We start from the raw sequence: 18863 nt of genomic DNA, 5'->3' as shown, positions 1-18863 counted from the left end.
GTCAAAATACAGACGTTTACAGAATACTCCAGTGTGATTACCGGCCTCCGTACATTGTATACATCGCGTCAAAATACAGACGTTTACAGAATACTCCAGTGTGATCAGTACATTGTATACATCGCGTCAAAATACAGACGTTTACAGAATACTCCAGTGTGATTACCGGCCTCAGTACATTGTATACATCGCGTCAAAAATACAGACGTTTACAGAATACTCCAGTGTGATTACCGGCCTCAGTACATTGTATACATCGCGTCAAAATACAGACGTTTACAGAATACTCCAGTGTGATTACCGGCCTCAGTACATTGTATACATCGCGTCAAAATACAGACGTTTACAGAATACTCCAGTGTGATTTCCGGTCTCAGTACATTGTATACATCGCGTAAAAATACAGACGTTTACAGAATACTCCAGTGTGATCAGTACATTGTATACATCGCGTCAAAATACAGACGTTTACAGAATACTCCAGTGTGATTACCGGCCTCAGTACATTGTATACATCGCGTAAAAATACAGACGTTTACAGAATACTCCAGTGTGATTACCGGCCTCCGTACATTGTATACATCGCGTCAAAATACAGACGTTTACAGAATACTCCAGTGTGATTACCGGCCTCAGTACATTGTATACATCGTGTAAAAATACAGACGTTTACAGAATACTCCAGTGTGACTACCGGCCTCAGTACATTGTATACATCGCGTCAAAATACAGACGTTTACAGAATACTCCAGTGTGATCAGTACATTGTATACATCGCGTCAAAATACAGACGTTTACAGAATACTCCAGTGTGATTACCGGCCTCCGTACATTGTATACATCGCGTCAAAATACAGACGTTTACAGAATACTCCAGTGTGATTACCGGCCTCAGTACATTGTATACATCGCGTAAAAATACAGACGTTTACAGAATACTCCAGTGTGACTACCGGCCTCAGTACATTGTATACATCGCGTCAAAATACAGACGTTTACAGAATACTCCAGTGTGATTACCGGCCTCCGTACATTGTATACATCGCGTCAAAATACAGACGTTTACAGAATACTCCAGTGTGATCAGTACATTGTATACATCGCGTGAAAATACAGACGTTTACAGAATACTCCAGTGTGATCAGTACATTGTATACATCGCGTCAAAATACAGACGTTTACAGAATACTCCAGTGTGATTACCGGCCTCAGTACATTGTATACATCGTGTAAAAATACAGACGTTTACAGAATACTCCAGTGTTATTACCGGCCTCCGTACATTGTATACATCGCGTCAAAATACAGACGTTTACAGAATACTCCAGTGTGATTACCGGCCTCCGTACATTGTATACATCGCGTCAAAATACAGACGTTTACAGAATACTCCAGTGTGATTACCGGCCTCAGTACATTGTATACATCGCGTCAAAATACAGACGTTTACAGAATACTCCAGTGTGATTGTATACCGGTCAAAATACAGACGTTTACAGAATACTCCAGTATTACATTTGTATACATCGCGTAAAAATACAGACGTTTACAGAATACTCCAGTGTGATCAGTACATTGTATACGTCGCGTCAAAATACAGACGTTTACAGAATACTCCAGTGTGATTACCGGCCTCAGTACATTGTATACATCGTGTAAAAATACAGACGTTTACAGAATACTCCAGTGTGATTACCGGCCTCCGTACATTGTATACATCGCGTCAAAATACAGACGTTTACAGAATACTCCAGTGTGATTACCGGCCTCAGTACATTGTATACATCGTGTAAAAATACAGACGTTTACAGAATACTCCAGTGTTATTACCGGCCTCCGTACATTGTATACATCGCGTCAAAATACAGACGTTTACAGAATACTCCAGTGTGATTAACGGCCTCCGTACATTGTATACATCGCGTCAAAATACAGACGTTTACAGAATACTCCAGTGTGATTACCGGCCTCAGTACATTGTATACATCGCGTCAAAATACAGACGTTTACAGAATACTCCAGTGTGATTACCGGCCTCCGTACATTGTATACATCGCGTCAAAATACAGACGTTTACAGAATACTCCAGTGTGATTACCGGCCTCAGTACATTGTATACATCGCGTCAAAATACAGACGTTTACAGAATACTCCAGTGTGATTACCGGCCTCCGTACATTGTATACATCGCGTCAAAATACAGACGTTTACAGAATACTCCAGTGTGATGATTACCGGCCTCAGTACATTGTATACATCGCGTCAAAATACAGACGTTTACAGAATACTCCAGTGTGATTACCGGCCTCCGTACATTGTATACATCGCGTCAAAATACAGACGTTTACAGAATACTTCAGTGTGATTACCGGCCACAGTACATTGTATACATCGCGTAAAAATACAGACGTTTACAGAATACTCCAGTGTGATTACCGGCCTCCGTACATTGTATACATCGCGTCAAAATACAGACGTTTACAGAATACTCCAGTGTGATTACCGGCCTCAGTACATTGTATACATCGCGTCAAAATACAGACGTTTACAGAATACTCCAGTGTGATCAGTACATTGTATACATCGCGTCAAAATACAGACGTTTACAGAATACTCCAGTGTGATTACCGGACTCCGTACATTGTATACATCGCGTCAAAATACAGACGTTTACAGAATACTCCAGTGTGATCAGTACATTTTATAAAAAAAGTCCTTTAAAGACAACTCTTACTATGATATACATCATGATTTAATTTCTTCATACTGGTCTTTTTTCAGATGAAAGTGACAGTGTATATATATATATATAGTCACTTATAAAGTCATATATCAATTTTTATCACGCTATGCCCATTATCTCCTATTTATAGACCCTCAGTGTTGTCATGTGACCATTTTTATATCATTTGTTCAGTGTGATCGGGTGGCGTAGTGGTAACGCACTCAACTTTCACTTAGACGTCCGCGGTTGATTCCCGCTACGGACGTGAAAAGGTCACTGGGCTGACCACGTGGATTTTTCCTGGTTGTTCCGTTTCCTCCGACAGTCAGACACCTCGCGGTCTTACATCCGGGCCAACAAGAATGATTAATACAAGCGGTAGCTTGTAACACAAATACAGTTGATATCACTTGTTTACCTGTATTTCGGGATATGTCGGGTCAAAGTTGGAAAAACCTATCCATAACGGCCACTCAATGGAGCAGGGAAAAGTGGTCTTTATACACAGGTGGCGTTTATATAGAGCATGATATTCTTAGTGTTTGTCTGTAAACACGTCACAAAAATATGCATATATAGTTAACATATAAACATGTGCTTCAGATGTAATTTAAAATTCGGTATTTAATGCACGGTATAAATAGACAAATGTATCGTGTGAATTACGTGATTATGTAGATTTCAAAAGTTCACGTGATCAATACTGATGACTGTCAAAATGTATCCACTTATCGTTTCAGGGGTTTTAATTTCTAATGCCCGCCAATCAAGATTAATTTCAGTGTTTTTTCAATTCTGATAGAGAGTAGAGAAATACAAAAACATACTGTTGACTACTCTGACAAAATCACGTGCACAACTTTAATGACGGAGGTCAGTGACGTCACTGTGATTGTAAGTTTACTATCATCACCTTATCTATAGGGCGTTATAAGCAGGTGTGAATGACGGGTACAAAAGGTGTACTTGTACTGTTACGTAGGAGCTTGACACCAGTCTAAATATCATATTTTTTTCATTTCACAGACGAATGATCTTTTATTCAATACCAGCAACTCTGACCTCCGGTTGACGAGGTAGCATGTCCCACCCACCTAATTAAAGTTTCTTATGAAAATTTTTAATTATCACGAAAAGTAGGTTTGGATCTGATAGGAGCTTAACGTATCAGGTATGATCATGTAATAAGTTTAACTCACTCATACACCTTAATCACGACGTTGTTTATTTCAACAGCTGTGATTTCAGAAGCGGGTTTCGTCAAGAAACAGCAAACGAACTCCGCTTGTCAGAGTGGTTTTAATCCTGATATTGTGAGAATATTGCGCAAATATGATTTTATATGTGCACCTAATAAAATATATTTCAGATACCGTTTTTCCTAGTAAAGTATTGTGGAAATCTATTGTTCATAAAGCTGTGCATAATCGAGAAGAAATATTGGCACACGATAAAATGATTCATAATACAATCTGTCCACATATTTTATGGAAATTAGCGTTGAAGTTTCCAGAACATTTGCATAGAATGCAAAACGTTATGAAGTTGTGTGTCGACACAAGGTCTTCTAATGTAATGGAATTATGTCATTTTTGTGGAATTTTACATAGCGATATTACTACCCATATTGTTCTACATTGTACAAAGACTGAAGTACTAAGAGACAATCTTTGGTGCCTGATCTGTTCAAATGTTGATATAGAATTGATGACTTATTTGCAATCTTTGCCAGATTTTGATATCATACATGTATTACTTGGTGGAACTGTTCAGTATATATTGTCTGTATTAGACTATGAATGTTTTGCATTAATTTGCGCCATTTCTATTGATAAAATGATGAAATTGTGGAGCGTACTAACACTGACGTACGTAGTGTACGATATCTATACGGTCACCTTCATCAGACAGATGACCAGTGTGGAGTGTACTAGCACTGACGTACGTCACCTTCATCAGACAGATGACCAGTGTGGAGTGTACTAGCACTGACGTACGTAGTGTACGAGATCTACACGATCACCTTCATCAGACAGATGACCAGTGTGAAGCGTACTAACACTGACGTACGTATATTTGGTCACCTTCATCAGACAAATGACCAGTGTGGAGCGTACTAACACTGGCGTACGTAGTGTACGAGATCTACACGGTCACCTTCATCAGACAAATGACCAGTGTGGAGTGTACTAGCACTGACGTACGTAGTGTACGAAATGGTATGTAATCCTATTATACATTAAGGTAGAAAATAATATGACGAGATGGTAAACAGATTATAAAAAGAGAGTAGTCGATTCGTCTTCATGCAGTGCTAGTACGCGTCATACTCAAACCCTCCACTGGCTGTGTTAGTTTATTACATAGTGCCGTCAGTGTCAACACGTAAATCAGCAGGAAAGTAGGAAAACAGGTCAACATTGTCTTTATTCCTATTCGAATTCGATAAAACCCGAATAAAATATATTCAAGAGAAAGATTTACCCGAACTCTATCGAATATATACGATAATAATATATTCCATGTAAATGTTAGTCAATCCGTGCAAGGAATGTCACGTTCCCTAATGAGAACAAGGTAAACAACAGCTGAACCACAAGCCATATTAACGAGTGCCAAACACGTTCAGCTTCATATAGCACAATACAACGAAACAGACTATTTCCTAATGAAATCACTTTCTTTAATGGTATGTTGATTGTAAAGAAAGCTATTGTCCATTCTTCACAGCCGTTTTAAAAACATTTCTGCCGTAAGGAAATTTGATTTTCCACTCTGTGCACTACATATTCTGTTCTAAACAGCAGACGTCGTTGTGTTTTTGTGAGAGATTTTTTTCTTGAAAGATAAACGGCCGTACACATGTGCAAATGAAAACTGTATTGTATACTAAACCGTATTTCATAAAAAATACTTCTCGATATCTCGAACCCGGCGAGACCATGGGAAAACTTCGAGATAACCGAGTATTCGATTAAAGTGAGTTCGAATGTTGTATGTAGAGTGAGGTTTCGAATTGAAAAGGTCTTCGAGTTATACAAGTTCGAAATAACAAAGTTAGATTGAACGTATAAATCAAAGCAGAAATAGACAGCGAATGAAATCATAAAAAAATTTATTAAAGCCCTGGTTAACAACATCTTCAAGTCAAACAATTGACATATATGTACCAATGGGAACACTTTACTCCACTCCTGGCTCTTGTTGTCGTTTTCACACTAGGCTGAATACATATAAGAACTTATCAAAAATGTCACAAGGACTTTGAAAAGTTATTCAAATTCCTATTCAGATATATTGATGACGTCTTGTTTTTCAATGATAAAAGATGAACCACATCCATCGTGTAAATTACCCAACAGAATTGGAAGTCAAGGACACGGCAGACCAACGATACCAAACACGGATAGTTTCCCTCTAAGCTGCAGGATAGGTATGATCATTTCAAATTCCGTATTGAGAATTTTCCATTTCTTGATATGAACATGCCAACATCGTCTAATTCTCCCTGTACTTTTTAAAGGAGTCTCCATGCATTCTTTTGTTCCTATTTTGCCATGTGTATCATTACATTTGTGTTTAGATAATGATTCCGTGAGCGTATTGCCCTTTTTTGTTTTGTTTTTAGTTTTTCATTCCAAACTTGCTTTAAATATCGAATCAAGTGCGACTTGAAAAAATAAAAAATGCTTCCTAAAGGACAGCGATGATAAGGTTTAATGTTTGGAAATATAAAAGACGAGGTTGATAAATAAAAAATGAAAGGACATTGCCAGAATATGGAATGTTGAAGACATTGTTAATAACACAGAAGACATACACTGGTACTTGCTGCTGCAGAAGGATAAAAAATCTATCTGTCGATACCGATTCATGAAACAACCTTTTAACCATAAAAAACACGTGCTGAAATCTACACTGTTAATTCGATATATGAATGCCTAGACCCATCTAAAGTTTCATTGATTATAATGTACACTCTTTACAATACGTTTAAAAACTTGGTGCACAAACCTGTAAGATGTAAGCTTTTATTTACCGACTTGATATAACGTGGTGTTTGATTTAAAGTATGTCATCAAATATCCCACCTGATCAGATCAAAAGTGAAAGTTGTATGTGAACATGCCACAATGTTTCTAGCATAGAATGATAAAAATCTCGTAAAAGATTAATGATAAAGACGGGAATAATCAAGTATTGAATTAGGTAAATGAAATTGAAGCCGTCATCAAAATGTCAACCATATGTTAGATCGTTAATATGAGTGTCAGTCATGCATTTACGTCACACACATGTCCCGCCATAATGATATGGTAACGTATCCTGTATAAGCAAGGTACAGTGCCCCCGACCTATCGTGTAAAACCAATATGTACCTATATATATATATCTTTTTACAGGTATAAAGGTAGGCTTGTGTTGTATACCTCGATACTAGCCGGCCATGGCTTATGTAGTAGCGTGTCTCCTTCTGGTCCTACTGGCACAGTCATTGGATTCATACCCAAGGGGTGCTGATGTCAAAGGTCAAGACCAAGGTAGGTTTTAAAGGTTAAATATGTCGGATATACACACCTTGTATTTATATGATATAGAAATCAAGGAATCGTTGTAGGCTCTGAATCTATATTTACTTAATGTAGTTTGAAATGAAACGTTGTGGGCTCTGAAATTGTATTTACTTAATGTAGTTTGAAATGAAACGTTGTGGGCTCTGAAATTGTATTTACTTAATGTAGTTTGAAATGAAACGTTGTGGGCTCTGAAATTGTATTTACTTAATGTAGTTTGAAATGAAACGTTGTGGGCTCTGAAATTGTATTTACTTAATGTAGTTTGAAATGAAACGTTGTGGGCTCTGAAATTGTATTTACTTAATGTAGTTTGAAATGAAACGTTGTGGGCTCTGAAATTGTATTTACTTAATGTAGTTTGAAATGAAACGTTGTGGGCTCTGAAATTGTATTTACTTAATGTAGTTTGAAATGAAACGTTGTGGGCTCTGAAATTGTATTTACTTAATGTAGTTTGAAATGAAACGTTGTGGGCTCTGAAATTGTATTTACTTAATGTAGTTTGAAATGAAACGTTGTGGGCTCTGAAATTGTATTTACTTAATGTAGTTTGAAATGAAACGTTGTGGGCTCTGAAATTGTATTTACTTAATGTAGTTTGAAATGAAACGTTGTGGGCTCTGAAATTGTATTTACTTAATGTTGATGGTTAGGGATCAAAGTAGGAATCGTATTCGGTCCTTAGATCTATTGTCCTCGTTCCGCTTTGTTTAGACATTTGAGGAGAAAACTATATCGGATATATATACATATATATTACTCGTCAAAATATATATTTGTGTACTAATTGATTGGTGAAAGACAACACAGGTGTTGTTCTGCATCACTATATGAGTAACTTAGAGAAAATGATATAAACAAAAAAAATATTCATTGAAGGGATACGTCACGTGTTTCCCCTTCAATATTTCACTGCTGCTTTGTTCGATTTTATTGACGCAAGCCGGTATTTGATTTAAGCATTTTAAAAACTTTGTACTCATTGTTGAATCCTGGAAGGAGAAAACGGGTTAATTCATAATTCGGTAAATATGTACAAGTAAAGGTAATGAAAAACTTTGCATATAGCATTTAAATTTTAATTTGAATTTTATATTTTTTATTTTCAACTGATTTTAGATCAACATCATGTAATTTAGATTGATATATCTAATAAAAAATGGAGAAAAATATGCATATTGTGTATTTCATATTCTATAGAATAGTGTATTTGGCACTAACACGAGAACCGCGCGTGAAAATCGTTAATACCTTCACAACGTTCACTCCATTGATATCATCATTTGTTAGATTATAATGTAGATGTTAAGTAAGATGTTTTAATTTGTGTGTAATGGCCATTAACTATGTTGATCTCATTATGTTTACATTTACGTTGCAGTTTTTTTCTATATGAACCATGAAAACAGCTATTCCTTTTATAAAACTATATATATTATGAGTCTAAGATTGTACAAAAAACACATTAGTGAATAACACCTCTTAATAATGTAGAGTTAGATACAGTACAGACAAACAATGAATCAAACTGTATCATACAGCTGTTCTGTCCTTCTTGGACTTGTCAGTGATGCTACATCATACAGCTGTTTCGTCCTTCTAGGACTCGTCAGTGATGTTACATCATACAGCTGTTCCGTCCTTCTAGGACTCGTCAGTGATGTTACATCATACAGCTGTTTCGTCCTTCTAGGACTCGTCAGTGATGTTACATCATACAGCTGTTCCGTCCTTCTAGGACTCGTCAGTGATGTTACATCATACAGCTGTTTCGTCCTTCTAGGACTCGTCAGTGATGATACATCATACAGCTGTTTCGTCCTTCTAGGACTCGTCAGTGATGTTACATCATACAAGTGTTTCGTCCTTCTAGGACTCGTCAGTGATGTTACATCATACAGCTGTTTCGTCCTTCTAGGACTCGTCAGTGATGTTACATCATACAGCTGTTCCGTCCTTCTAGGACTCGTCAGTGATGTTACATCATACAGCTGTTTCGTCCTTCTATCGTCCATCATACAGCTGTTCTGTCCTTCTAGGACTCGTTAATGATGCAGTGATGTTATGTTACATCATACAGCTGTTTCGTCCTTCTAGGACTCATCAGTGATGTTACATCATACAGCTGTTTCGTCCTTCTAGGTCTCGTCAGTTATGCTAAGGGTATACATTCGATTTTAAAAAGATGCTCATTTAAACATAATGATGTGTGCCTAAGGCAGTTTAGTAGCAGATCATTGTTTGTTATCCCGTTTTATACGGAACGAACATAATAAAAATGTTAAATATTCCACGCTATTAACAGTGATTTCAGATTCACACATTTTCCATCACAGTTTGGCGTCATTGCCAACATTCTGGCATCGTTAAGGTAACGTCCGAAACAGCGAAGTCAAAGGTATGTAAGATAAGATTGTAAATATTTAGCTCCGCTTCCAAAATACAGACAAATAAGAATAATCAATTATGACCTTTGTTTGATTAGCAGCCCAGTATACAAAAATTCAGACTTTAATTGAATTAATTAGTTGACCAGACAACATTATATTTTCATTGTGACCACAGTAAGCGAGCACGTCATGACTGCTCGTGACATCCCAGCTCTTCATTTTACGTTGACTGTAATTAGTATCTAGCTATTCAGATTTATGTCATAATTATATATATTCAAATCTATGAAAAGGAGACAAATGTTTCAAACTTTTGCGAAGATTAAGAAATGCATTAAATAATCATTATAAAGGAAAAAAAGTACACTTAACTGACTTTGAGCAATAAAAACAATGTGAAAACCTGAACTATTTTATTCTACTGAAACAAGTACTTACCAATGATGTGATTTTGTAATTATCGACTGATTCCGTTATAGGCAATATCAATATCCATTTAGATAAGCCAGATGACATTCGTATCGCCTATAAACGAGAATTAAGAAATACTTTAATGCTTAATTTAGTGACATACTTCTTGATTTTTATTAATATATATTCATTTTGTTTCTTAATTCCGATTGATATCGGTAAAAAATTGAACCTTGTGAGAATGTCAATAAAATCTGCGATAAGATGTTAAATGTTTTCCAATATTAAGGTCTTAAATCTCATCCATACAAATGGTATCACACATCATTATATAACCTAAATAGACTGAAATTATTACATACGTCCTGGATGTGTTTTTAAACATACAACATAGAGTACCTGGAAAGATGACAAGAATTCTATGGCAGTACTTATCCAAATAAAACCAACTAAAGAACACGCTGGTAACTTGTAAACTTACAAACATGTACTTAAAGTGATTCATTTTTTTTAAAGATATATAAAGACTATGAAATCTACTAAAGTATGAGCCTGTGTACCTCCTTGTCTACATTTTAACATTTTGTTTGGTTTCTTGGGATTCTCCTCAGTCGTCTCCTAGCATTAAAATCTAAACCCTTAACATTACTGGCGAATCCTGAAAGGAGCAAACAGATGCATGATGCAGTTTAATGCATTGGATGATTCTACTGAAATTTTGTATCTAAAGGTGTGTTTTTTCAATCATATATATTATATCGTTCCCATTTGGGGACAAGATATTTCTTTCTCGAATTAACCAAGATTTAGATGATGGGTGTCGGCAATGAAGCAGAAGACGCTTATTCTTCCGAAGAACCTGGTCTTGTTCTATTTGTACATTTTTCGAAGTATCCATATAATCCTGACTTTTTTCTTATTGTCACACCATCGACTCGGATTCGCTGTGTGTTGAACGTATTTATTAATACCCCTGGTTTATGAATGCAACCACCTCACTACACCGACCGTCTCAATAATTTACATCCGTAGCTATATATGGCGCCTGGACTCCCGAGGACGTCCAGAGCGACGTGGCTAGTCTGTGATTCTGCCCAGCACCCAGGGGTATCCCTAGTTTTATTACCCTACACACTCACTCTTGCACGACTTCCTCACATGTCACACCTGGACAAGTACACGTCTCAAGACAACACCATATAAGGACAGACACTGACAATACATAACAGGTAACACACCAAATAAGGACATACACGTAAATGCACGGACAGTAACGAATACAAATTAAACAGGACGTTTACAGATACTTACTCCTATTCACCCTGTGACATTATTTTGCTATGTTGTGATTAATGAAGATTCATTAAATATATCCCTATTTTCTTTGTTATTTCTGCACAATAACAACATCAGCGTTATAGCAGATATTAAGAAAAGTGACAATCCGTTACGCGGTCCTTAACGTAAATGCAGATGAATAGGGTTGGTATTATATTCAGTACTCAGAAAAAGACAAGAAGCTCATTTTAGTTATTAGACTACAGGCACGAACAGCTAGTTTTTGAGACCTGAAGCAAACTAGCTTTAAAACGTCCATCAACTGAAACACACGGATCATGAGATCACGGTCCGAGTGTTCCTTAATTTTGTGTCTATCCATGCCATTTGAAACACGCAGTTTCATGAATTTAATGTATTTGCAATGTCCTAAAAGACATGGACACGTTTTTGAATGAGAATGAGGTTACCCGTAACACAAAGGTGCAAAAGATGCAGATCGATGGGAAATATATGGAAAGTTTATGGTTGCCATAGTGATCTCATTGAGAAATATTATATCTTTTTGTGTGACATGAAGCTTGACGTGTTTCATGCTCGTTAGTTTGCCTTTTGGTTCCGTTACTGCATCCCTTGTTCTCTTTTGAGAACGTGCCATTACTTACTTGGATTGATCAAGGTTTACATGACGGGTGTCGTCGATGAAGCAGAGGACGCTTACTCTTCCTGAATACCTGGTCTTATTCTCCTTGTATTTGTTCAGGATTCTCTGCGCAAGTCTTTCTTTTGTTCATATTTTGAATTATGATTATGTTGCCATGTTGGTATTTTCTTGATTTTTGTACAACAAAATCATCAGACATTCTAACGATCTTTTACCACAGAAAGTTTCGTATCACACAAAAAAGCAAAGTATGGTCTATTGGGCCCTTAAACTTCCCTATGGTATTCATCAACCATAATCTTTCCAGAACCTGTGTTGTAAGGTTACCTGTTAAATGAAATTATTCAAACAAACAAAACATCAATTCTGTATTTGTTTCGATTTTTTGTTCAGTTTTTAATCAATCACATAACAAGCATTTGCGGTAAAATTCTCCCAGGGTGCAAGGAACGACAACTTAAGATGAGGTGACCCTACCAATGGCTGGAATCTGTCGATTCGCTAGAATGTCTTAAAAGTCTCGTGGAACCTACCGCTTTCTTCCCGACTACATGAAATATTACTGCCATTCAGCAAGAAACAGAGAATATTCTCTATACATTCGCTTCATTTTTTTGTACAAAATCTCATCTAATAAACAAATTTAACGTAATCTCGTTTTTGTACCATCGTTAAGATATGAAGTGATAGACATTGCTAGTGGACTTTGAAGTCCCTGAGGTTTGCCGTGACCTTCATGTCACGTTTTAATCCATTCGAATAGCGGCACAGTTCAGAGAATACACGTGTACTTGACGCTGTTCTAGAAGTACCTGATATGTAAAATTGGGAGAGTGCACCTTAACGTTTAGAATCAATGACGAGTCCTAGAAGGACGAAACAGCTGAATGATGTAACTTCACTGACGAGTCCTAGAAGGACGAATCAGCTGTATGATGTAACTTCACTGGCGAGCCATAGAAGGATGATACAGCTGTATGATGTAGCATCACTGTCGAGTCCTAGGACAAAACAGCTGTATGATGTAGTATCACTGACGAGTCCTAGAAGGACGAATCAGCTGTATGATGTAGCATTACTGACGAGTCCTAGAAGGACAAAACAGCTGTATGACGTAGCATCACTGACGAGTCTTAGAAGGACGAATCAGCTGTATGATGTGAAATCACTGACGAGTCATAGAATGGTAAAACAGCTGTATGATGTAACAACACTAGCGAGTCCTAGAAGGACGAAACAGCTGTATGATGTAACATCACTGACAAATCCTAGAAGGAGGAATCAGCTGTATGATACAACATCACTGACGAGTCATAGAAGGACGAAACAGCTATATGATGTAGCATCACTGACGAGTACTAGAAGGACGAAATAGCTGTATGATGTAACATCACTTACGAGTCCTAGAAGGACGGAACAGCTGTATGATGTAGTTTGATACGATGCTTGGCTTTACTGTACCCAAGTTTAAATATGTATTGAAAGGTGTTATTCACTTGTGTGTCTTTTGTACAATCTTCGTCAGTGTTCTGATCAAAATCAAGTGAAAGGTAGTTTTGATTAAAACACTTTGATACAGCACACTTCGAATTTTTTCCTTATAAACCTTTCAATATCTAATTTTTAATTTCCGGTCCTTGTCCAGCTAGATTACTCCGTTGTTTTTGTACCGAAATATCTGTACTTGTTTTTTTGTACTGAGTTATCTGTACTTGTTTTTGTACTGAGTTATCTGTACTTGTTTTTGTACTGAGTTATCTGTACTTGTTTTTGTACTGAGTTATCTGTACTTGTTTTTGTACTGAGTTATCTGTACTTGTTTTTGTACTGAGTTATCTGTACTTGTTTTTGTACTGAGTTATCTGTACTTGTTTTTGTACTGAGTTATCTGTACTTGTTTTTGTACTGAGTTATCTGTTGTTGTTTTTGTACTGAGTTATCTGTACTTGTTTTTGTACTGAGTTATCTGTACTTGTTTTTGTACTGAGTTATCTGTTGTTGTTTTTGTACTGAGTTATCTGTTGTTGTTTTTGTACTGAGTTATCTGTACTTGTTTTTGTACCGAAATATCTGTTCTTGTTTTTGTACTGAGTTATCTGTACTTGTTTTTTTGTACTGAGTTATCTGTACTTGTTTTTGTACTGAGTTATCTGTACTTGTTTTTGTACTGAGTTATCTGTACTTGTTTTTGTACTGAGTTATCTGTACTTGTTTTTGTACTGAGTTATCTGTTGTTGTTTTTGTACTGAGTTATCTGTACTTGTTTTGTACTGAGTTATCTGTTGTTGTTTTTGTACTGAGTTATCTGTACTTGTTTTTGTACTGAGTTATCTGTACTTGTTTTTGTACTGAGTTATCTGTACTTGTTTTTGTACTGAGTTATCTGTACTTGTTTTTGTACTGAGTTATCTGTTGTTGTTTTTGCACTGAGTTATCTGTACTTGTTTTTGTACTGAGTTATCTGTACTTGTTTTTGTACTGAGTTATCTGTTGTTGTTTTTGTACTGAGTTATCTGTACTTGTTTTTGTACTGAGTTATCTGTACTTGTTTTTGTACCGAAATATCTGTACTTGTTTTTGTACTGAGTTATCTGTACTTGTTTTTGTACTGAGTTATCTGTACTTGTTTTTGTACTGAGTTATCTGTACTTGTTTTTGTACTGAGTTATCTGTACTTGTTTTTGTACTGAGTTATCTGTACTTGTTTTTGTACTGAGTTATCTGTACTTGTTTTTGTACTGAGTTATCTGTACTTGTTTTTGTACTGAGTTATCTGTACTTGTTTTTGTACTGAGTTATCTGTTGTTGTTTTTGTACTGAGTTATCTGTTCTTTTTTTTTTTTGTATGCTGAAACATTATGATAGAAAAAATAGATACATCTGTATTTGTTTTGCAAAATATGTATTTTGATGCTGAAGTATGAATACCAATATCTGTAAGTAAAAGAAAATCAATGTTTCTTTAAATAGAAAAGGATTTAATAGAAATTTCAATATACATTGTTGATAATTGATACATTGTCCATTACGTAACTTCCACGAAGAAAGCATCCCTGCTGCCCGTAATCTTTGGTAAGACCGCGATAATTTTCACCATAGATAACAGCAAATTTTACAGTATGAATCCGATAATTGATCACAGAGAACTAAATGTGATAGTTGAACTGTTGTTTTATACTATACATTTTCACGTCCATTCCTGAAATATAACCCCGGACGGTGAAATGCGAGTGTGTTACCACTGCGTCACCACCCATATAAAGCTAAACACAGCATTCATTGGCTTTGTTATCTAAAAAAAAAAAACCTTCGTCAAGTCGAAATAAATACCTATTTCAATGCCCAAGATACAGTAGGAATAGAACTATAATCCTGACTGGGAAATTCAGCAATTTCTTTTCAAGAGTAAAAAGGTTGGTTTAGACGTGTCCTTGAGTTTATCTAAATTTCCAACTCGTGATGTCTCATTCAATATAAAATTCAACATGTCTTAACATGTATAGGTATTATAACTACTGGAGAATGATGGGAAAAAGATAAAGAATTAGTATAGGTAACACGATATAATCTGTGATCTGACGTAGACTAGTATTACCGAAAATTACAAATATTACGAATAGCGTTATCAGGGAACGTTCCTGTCGAATCGCCAATACCTATCCGTGACTGTAGTCAGGTAAATTACCTACTGTAGTATACCTATCAGAAATGACATGTCATTTCAGTCTTAAATAGGAGCGAGATATATGACATAATAACTACTTTTGATTTTCATATCAATTTTAATATCTTGTTAATGATAAACAGAAATAGCGTGCCAATAGAGTCCCCGAGATACATTAATTTCCCGACCATTGTGATCTATCTAGTACGATTGCTTGCCTAATGGCCATTGATGGCTTTAACAATGAGTAGTACAGGTGTAAGAGAGGTGCAGAAAGAAATCAAATTAGCAGACATAGAAGGCGTTAGTTAGGATAGAAAAACATTCGGACGTTTTTTGTAATTCTATGGCAAGTATCCGACACCTGCCAGTAAAATGTCAGTTACTACACAACACATACACCTGTAATCAGAGACGTAACACGTAAGGGTTATGTACAAACATGCACCTGTAATCAGAGACGTAACACGTAAGGGTTACGTACAAACATGGAGTGTGTAAAACGATCACTATAGTTAGAGGAGGTATGTTGTCACGGGAGAAACCCCTCTAAATAGTGGGCTATTAGACTGGGAAGTAGTTGTAAGCACGGAAAGGGTCGTGTCCCCTGTCACACTCTAGTGTGAAGCTCTCTCTGTTATTGTCCTTGTGATAAAAAACCCAGCATCCCTAAATCATTAGTTTTACTTTTAAACGGCGAAATAAAAACCAGATCAATAAAAGAAAAGTATGAAACTTCGAAAAAAAAAGAGAATACTTCGGATTACACCAAGCTGTCAGTCTTTCAGACATTTTGAAATTTCAACATGGTAAATTGTTAACGATAACAAGCAATAAAGCATAGAGAAAACCCTAGTTTCCATCAGAGATCACCAACGCAAACATTCAACATTCCCTAATTATTCATCAACCTGTTTCATTCAAAATGTGTTCTGAGTTTGGAAGGCAGCAGAAAAGTGTGTTTAAAATCTAAATATTTAGCGTTAAGTTGGAAAAAAGAGGAAGGAGAGAAGGTGTGGTATAACTTAATCACTGTTATAGGACAGGAATCAACAGTTATATATCTACAACATAATCACTGTTATAAGACAGGAATCAACAGTTGTATATCTACAACATAATCACTGTTATAAGACAGGAATCAACAGTTATATATCTACAACATAATCACTGTTATAAGACAGGAATCAACAGTTATATATCTCCTTTATAACATAATCACTGTTATAGGACAGGAATCAACAGTTGTATATCTACAACATAATCACTGTTATAAGACAGGAATCAACAGTTGTATATCTACAACATAATCACTGTTATAAGACAGGAATCAACAGTTGTATATCTACAACATAATCACTGTTATAAGACAGGAATCAACAGTTGTATATCTACAACATAATCACTGTTATAAGACAGGAATCAACAGTTGTATATCTACAACGTAATCACTGTTATAAGACAGGAATCAACAGTTGTATATCTACAACATAATCACTGTTATAAGACAGGAATCAACAGTTGTATATCTACAACATAATCACTGTTATAAGACAGGAATCAACAGTTGTATATCTACAACATAATCACTGTTATAAGACAGGAATCAACAGTTGTATATCTACAACATAATCACTGTTATAAGACAGGAATCAACAGTTGTATATCTACAACGTAATCACTGTTATAAGACAGGAATCAACAGTTGTATATCTACAACATAATCACTGTTATAAGACAGGAATCAACAGTTGTATATCTACAACGTAATCACTGTTATAAGACAGGAATCAACAGTTGTATATCTACAACATAATCACTGTTATAAGACAGGAATCAACAGTTGTATATCTACAACATAATCACTGTTATAGGACAGGAATCAACAGTTGTATATCTACAACATAATCACTGTTATAAGACAGGAATCAACAGTTATATATCTACAACATAATCACTGTTATAAGACAGGAATCAACAGTTATATATCTACAATATAATCACTGTTATAAGAGCTGAATCGGCAGTTGAAATTTCCGTTCGTGATTAAAGTAATTTAAGCTGATAGAAATGCTTTTTGGTCCGATATTTAAATCATTTTTGACAATCATTTCAAAATGACAGTACCTTGAATTGATGATTAATTTAATGATCTCGTAATTCATGATAATGATTTTTCGATAACTTTTGTCTGAAATTTTGTCCAACAACCTAACTAATTGTTTGATAGACTTTCCATCAGAACACCATTTCTAAATTCAATAGTCAGTTTACATGTCAAACATAATGTAACGTTACATGCATTTTAATCTTACTACAACGTCAATCAGAGTATCAGACAGTCTTAGGATTCTCAGCCCTCCTGTCAGACAGATGTCAGTCCTTTTGTGAATACTTACTTTAAAAGGATTAGTTAATGATTTACACGACAATTATCGACATTAACAATAGTGATGATTCAAGTAGGAGACCAACTGGTAGATGACGTGACACTGTGATGACAGGTGTGTATAACAGAGAACATTATTCGTTTTGATCATTTCAACTGATGTCACCAATAGACAGCAAAATAAGGAATTTACCTAATCATATTCCATCATTGAACTGATATCCAAAATTGATGATTGCTTAAGGTATTTCAATAATGAACCACTGTATATGTTCCATCTACAACGAGTTTTATGAAAATATGTATACTAATAATAATGATAATAATAATAAATATATTATAATAATAATCTAGTTTTAGCATGTTTACTGTTAAATTCAGTGATATAGGTTTTGTTGATGACGTAGATATTCAACATTTAATTTCAAAACAGGTCTGAAGGTAATTATTAATCTCAGATTGATATACATAAACATTTATATAGATATTGTACCAATCCAGCGCATGTTGTCCATATCTTTTACATCTGTACAATTACATATACATATACTAAACACGTACTTCACAGCTATGAAGTAGAAAGTAAATAAGAGGAAAACTTGACGAGGAAGCTTTAAAACAGCTCAGAGATAATAGCACCACAATAGCACCACAATAGCACCACGTGGTCTGAAAGTGAACATTACGGGGACAATGAGGTACCCTGAGAATGCACGCTGGTCCTCTGCATGTTAGATTCTGTGACTCTTTGATCTTTGTCAACCG

General features: G+C 35.7%; 1 protein-coding gene across 1 annotated transcript in view; it reads left to right on the top strand.

Annotated features, from left to right (window-relative positions):
• The first annotated feature begins 7172 nt into the window (after positions 1 to 7172).
• LOC132549885 (blastula protease 10-like) overlaps positions 7173 to 18863 on the top strand; it is a 34605-nt gene continuing 22914 nt past the window's right edge. Inside the window, exon 1 of the mRNA XM_060213854.1 lies at positions 7173 to 7266. Within this exon, the coding sequence (XP_060069837.1) occupies positions 7173 to 7266 (94 nt within the window). The remainder of the gene's footprint in view (positions 7267 to 18863) is intronic.

The sequence above is a fragment of the Ylistrum balloti genome, unplaced genomic scaffold, assembly GCF_031769215.1.
Source record: "Ylistrum balloti isolate Yb309-2 unplaced genomic scaffold, AGI_CSIRO_Ybal_v1 Utg370086, whole genome shotgun sequence".
NCBI classification, from domain to species: domain Eukaryota; kingdom Metazoa; phylum Mollusca; class Bivalvia; order Pectinida; family Pectinidae; genus Ylistrum; species Ylistrum balloti.
This window is presented reverse-complemented; position numbering and strand designations above follow the sequence as displayed.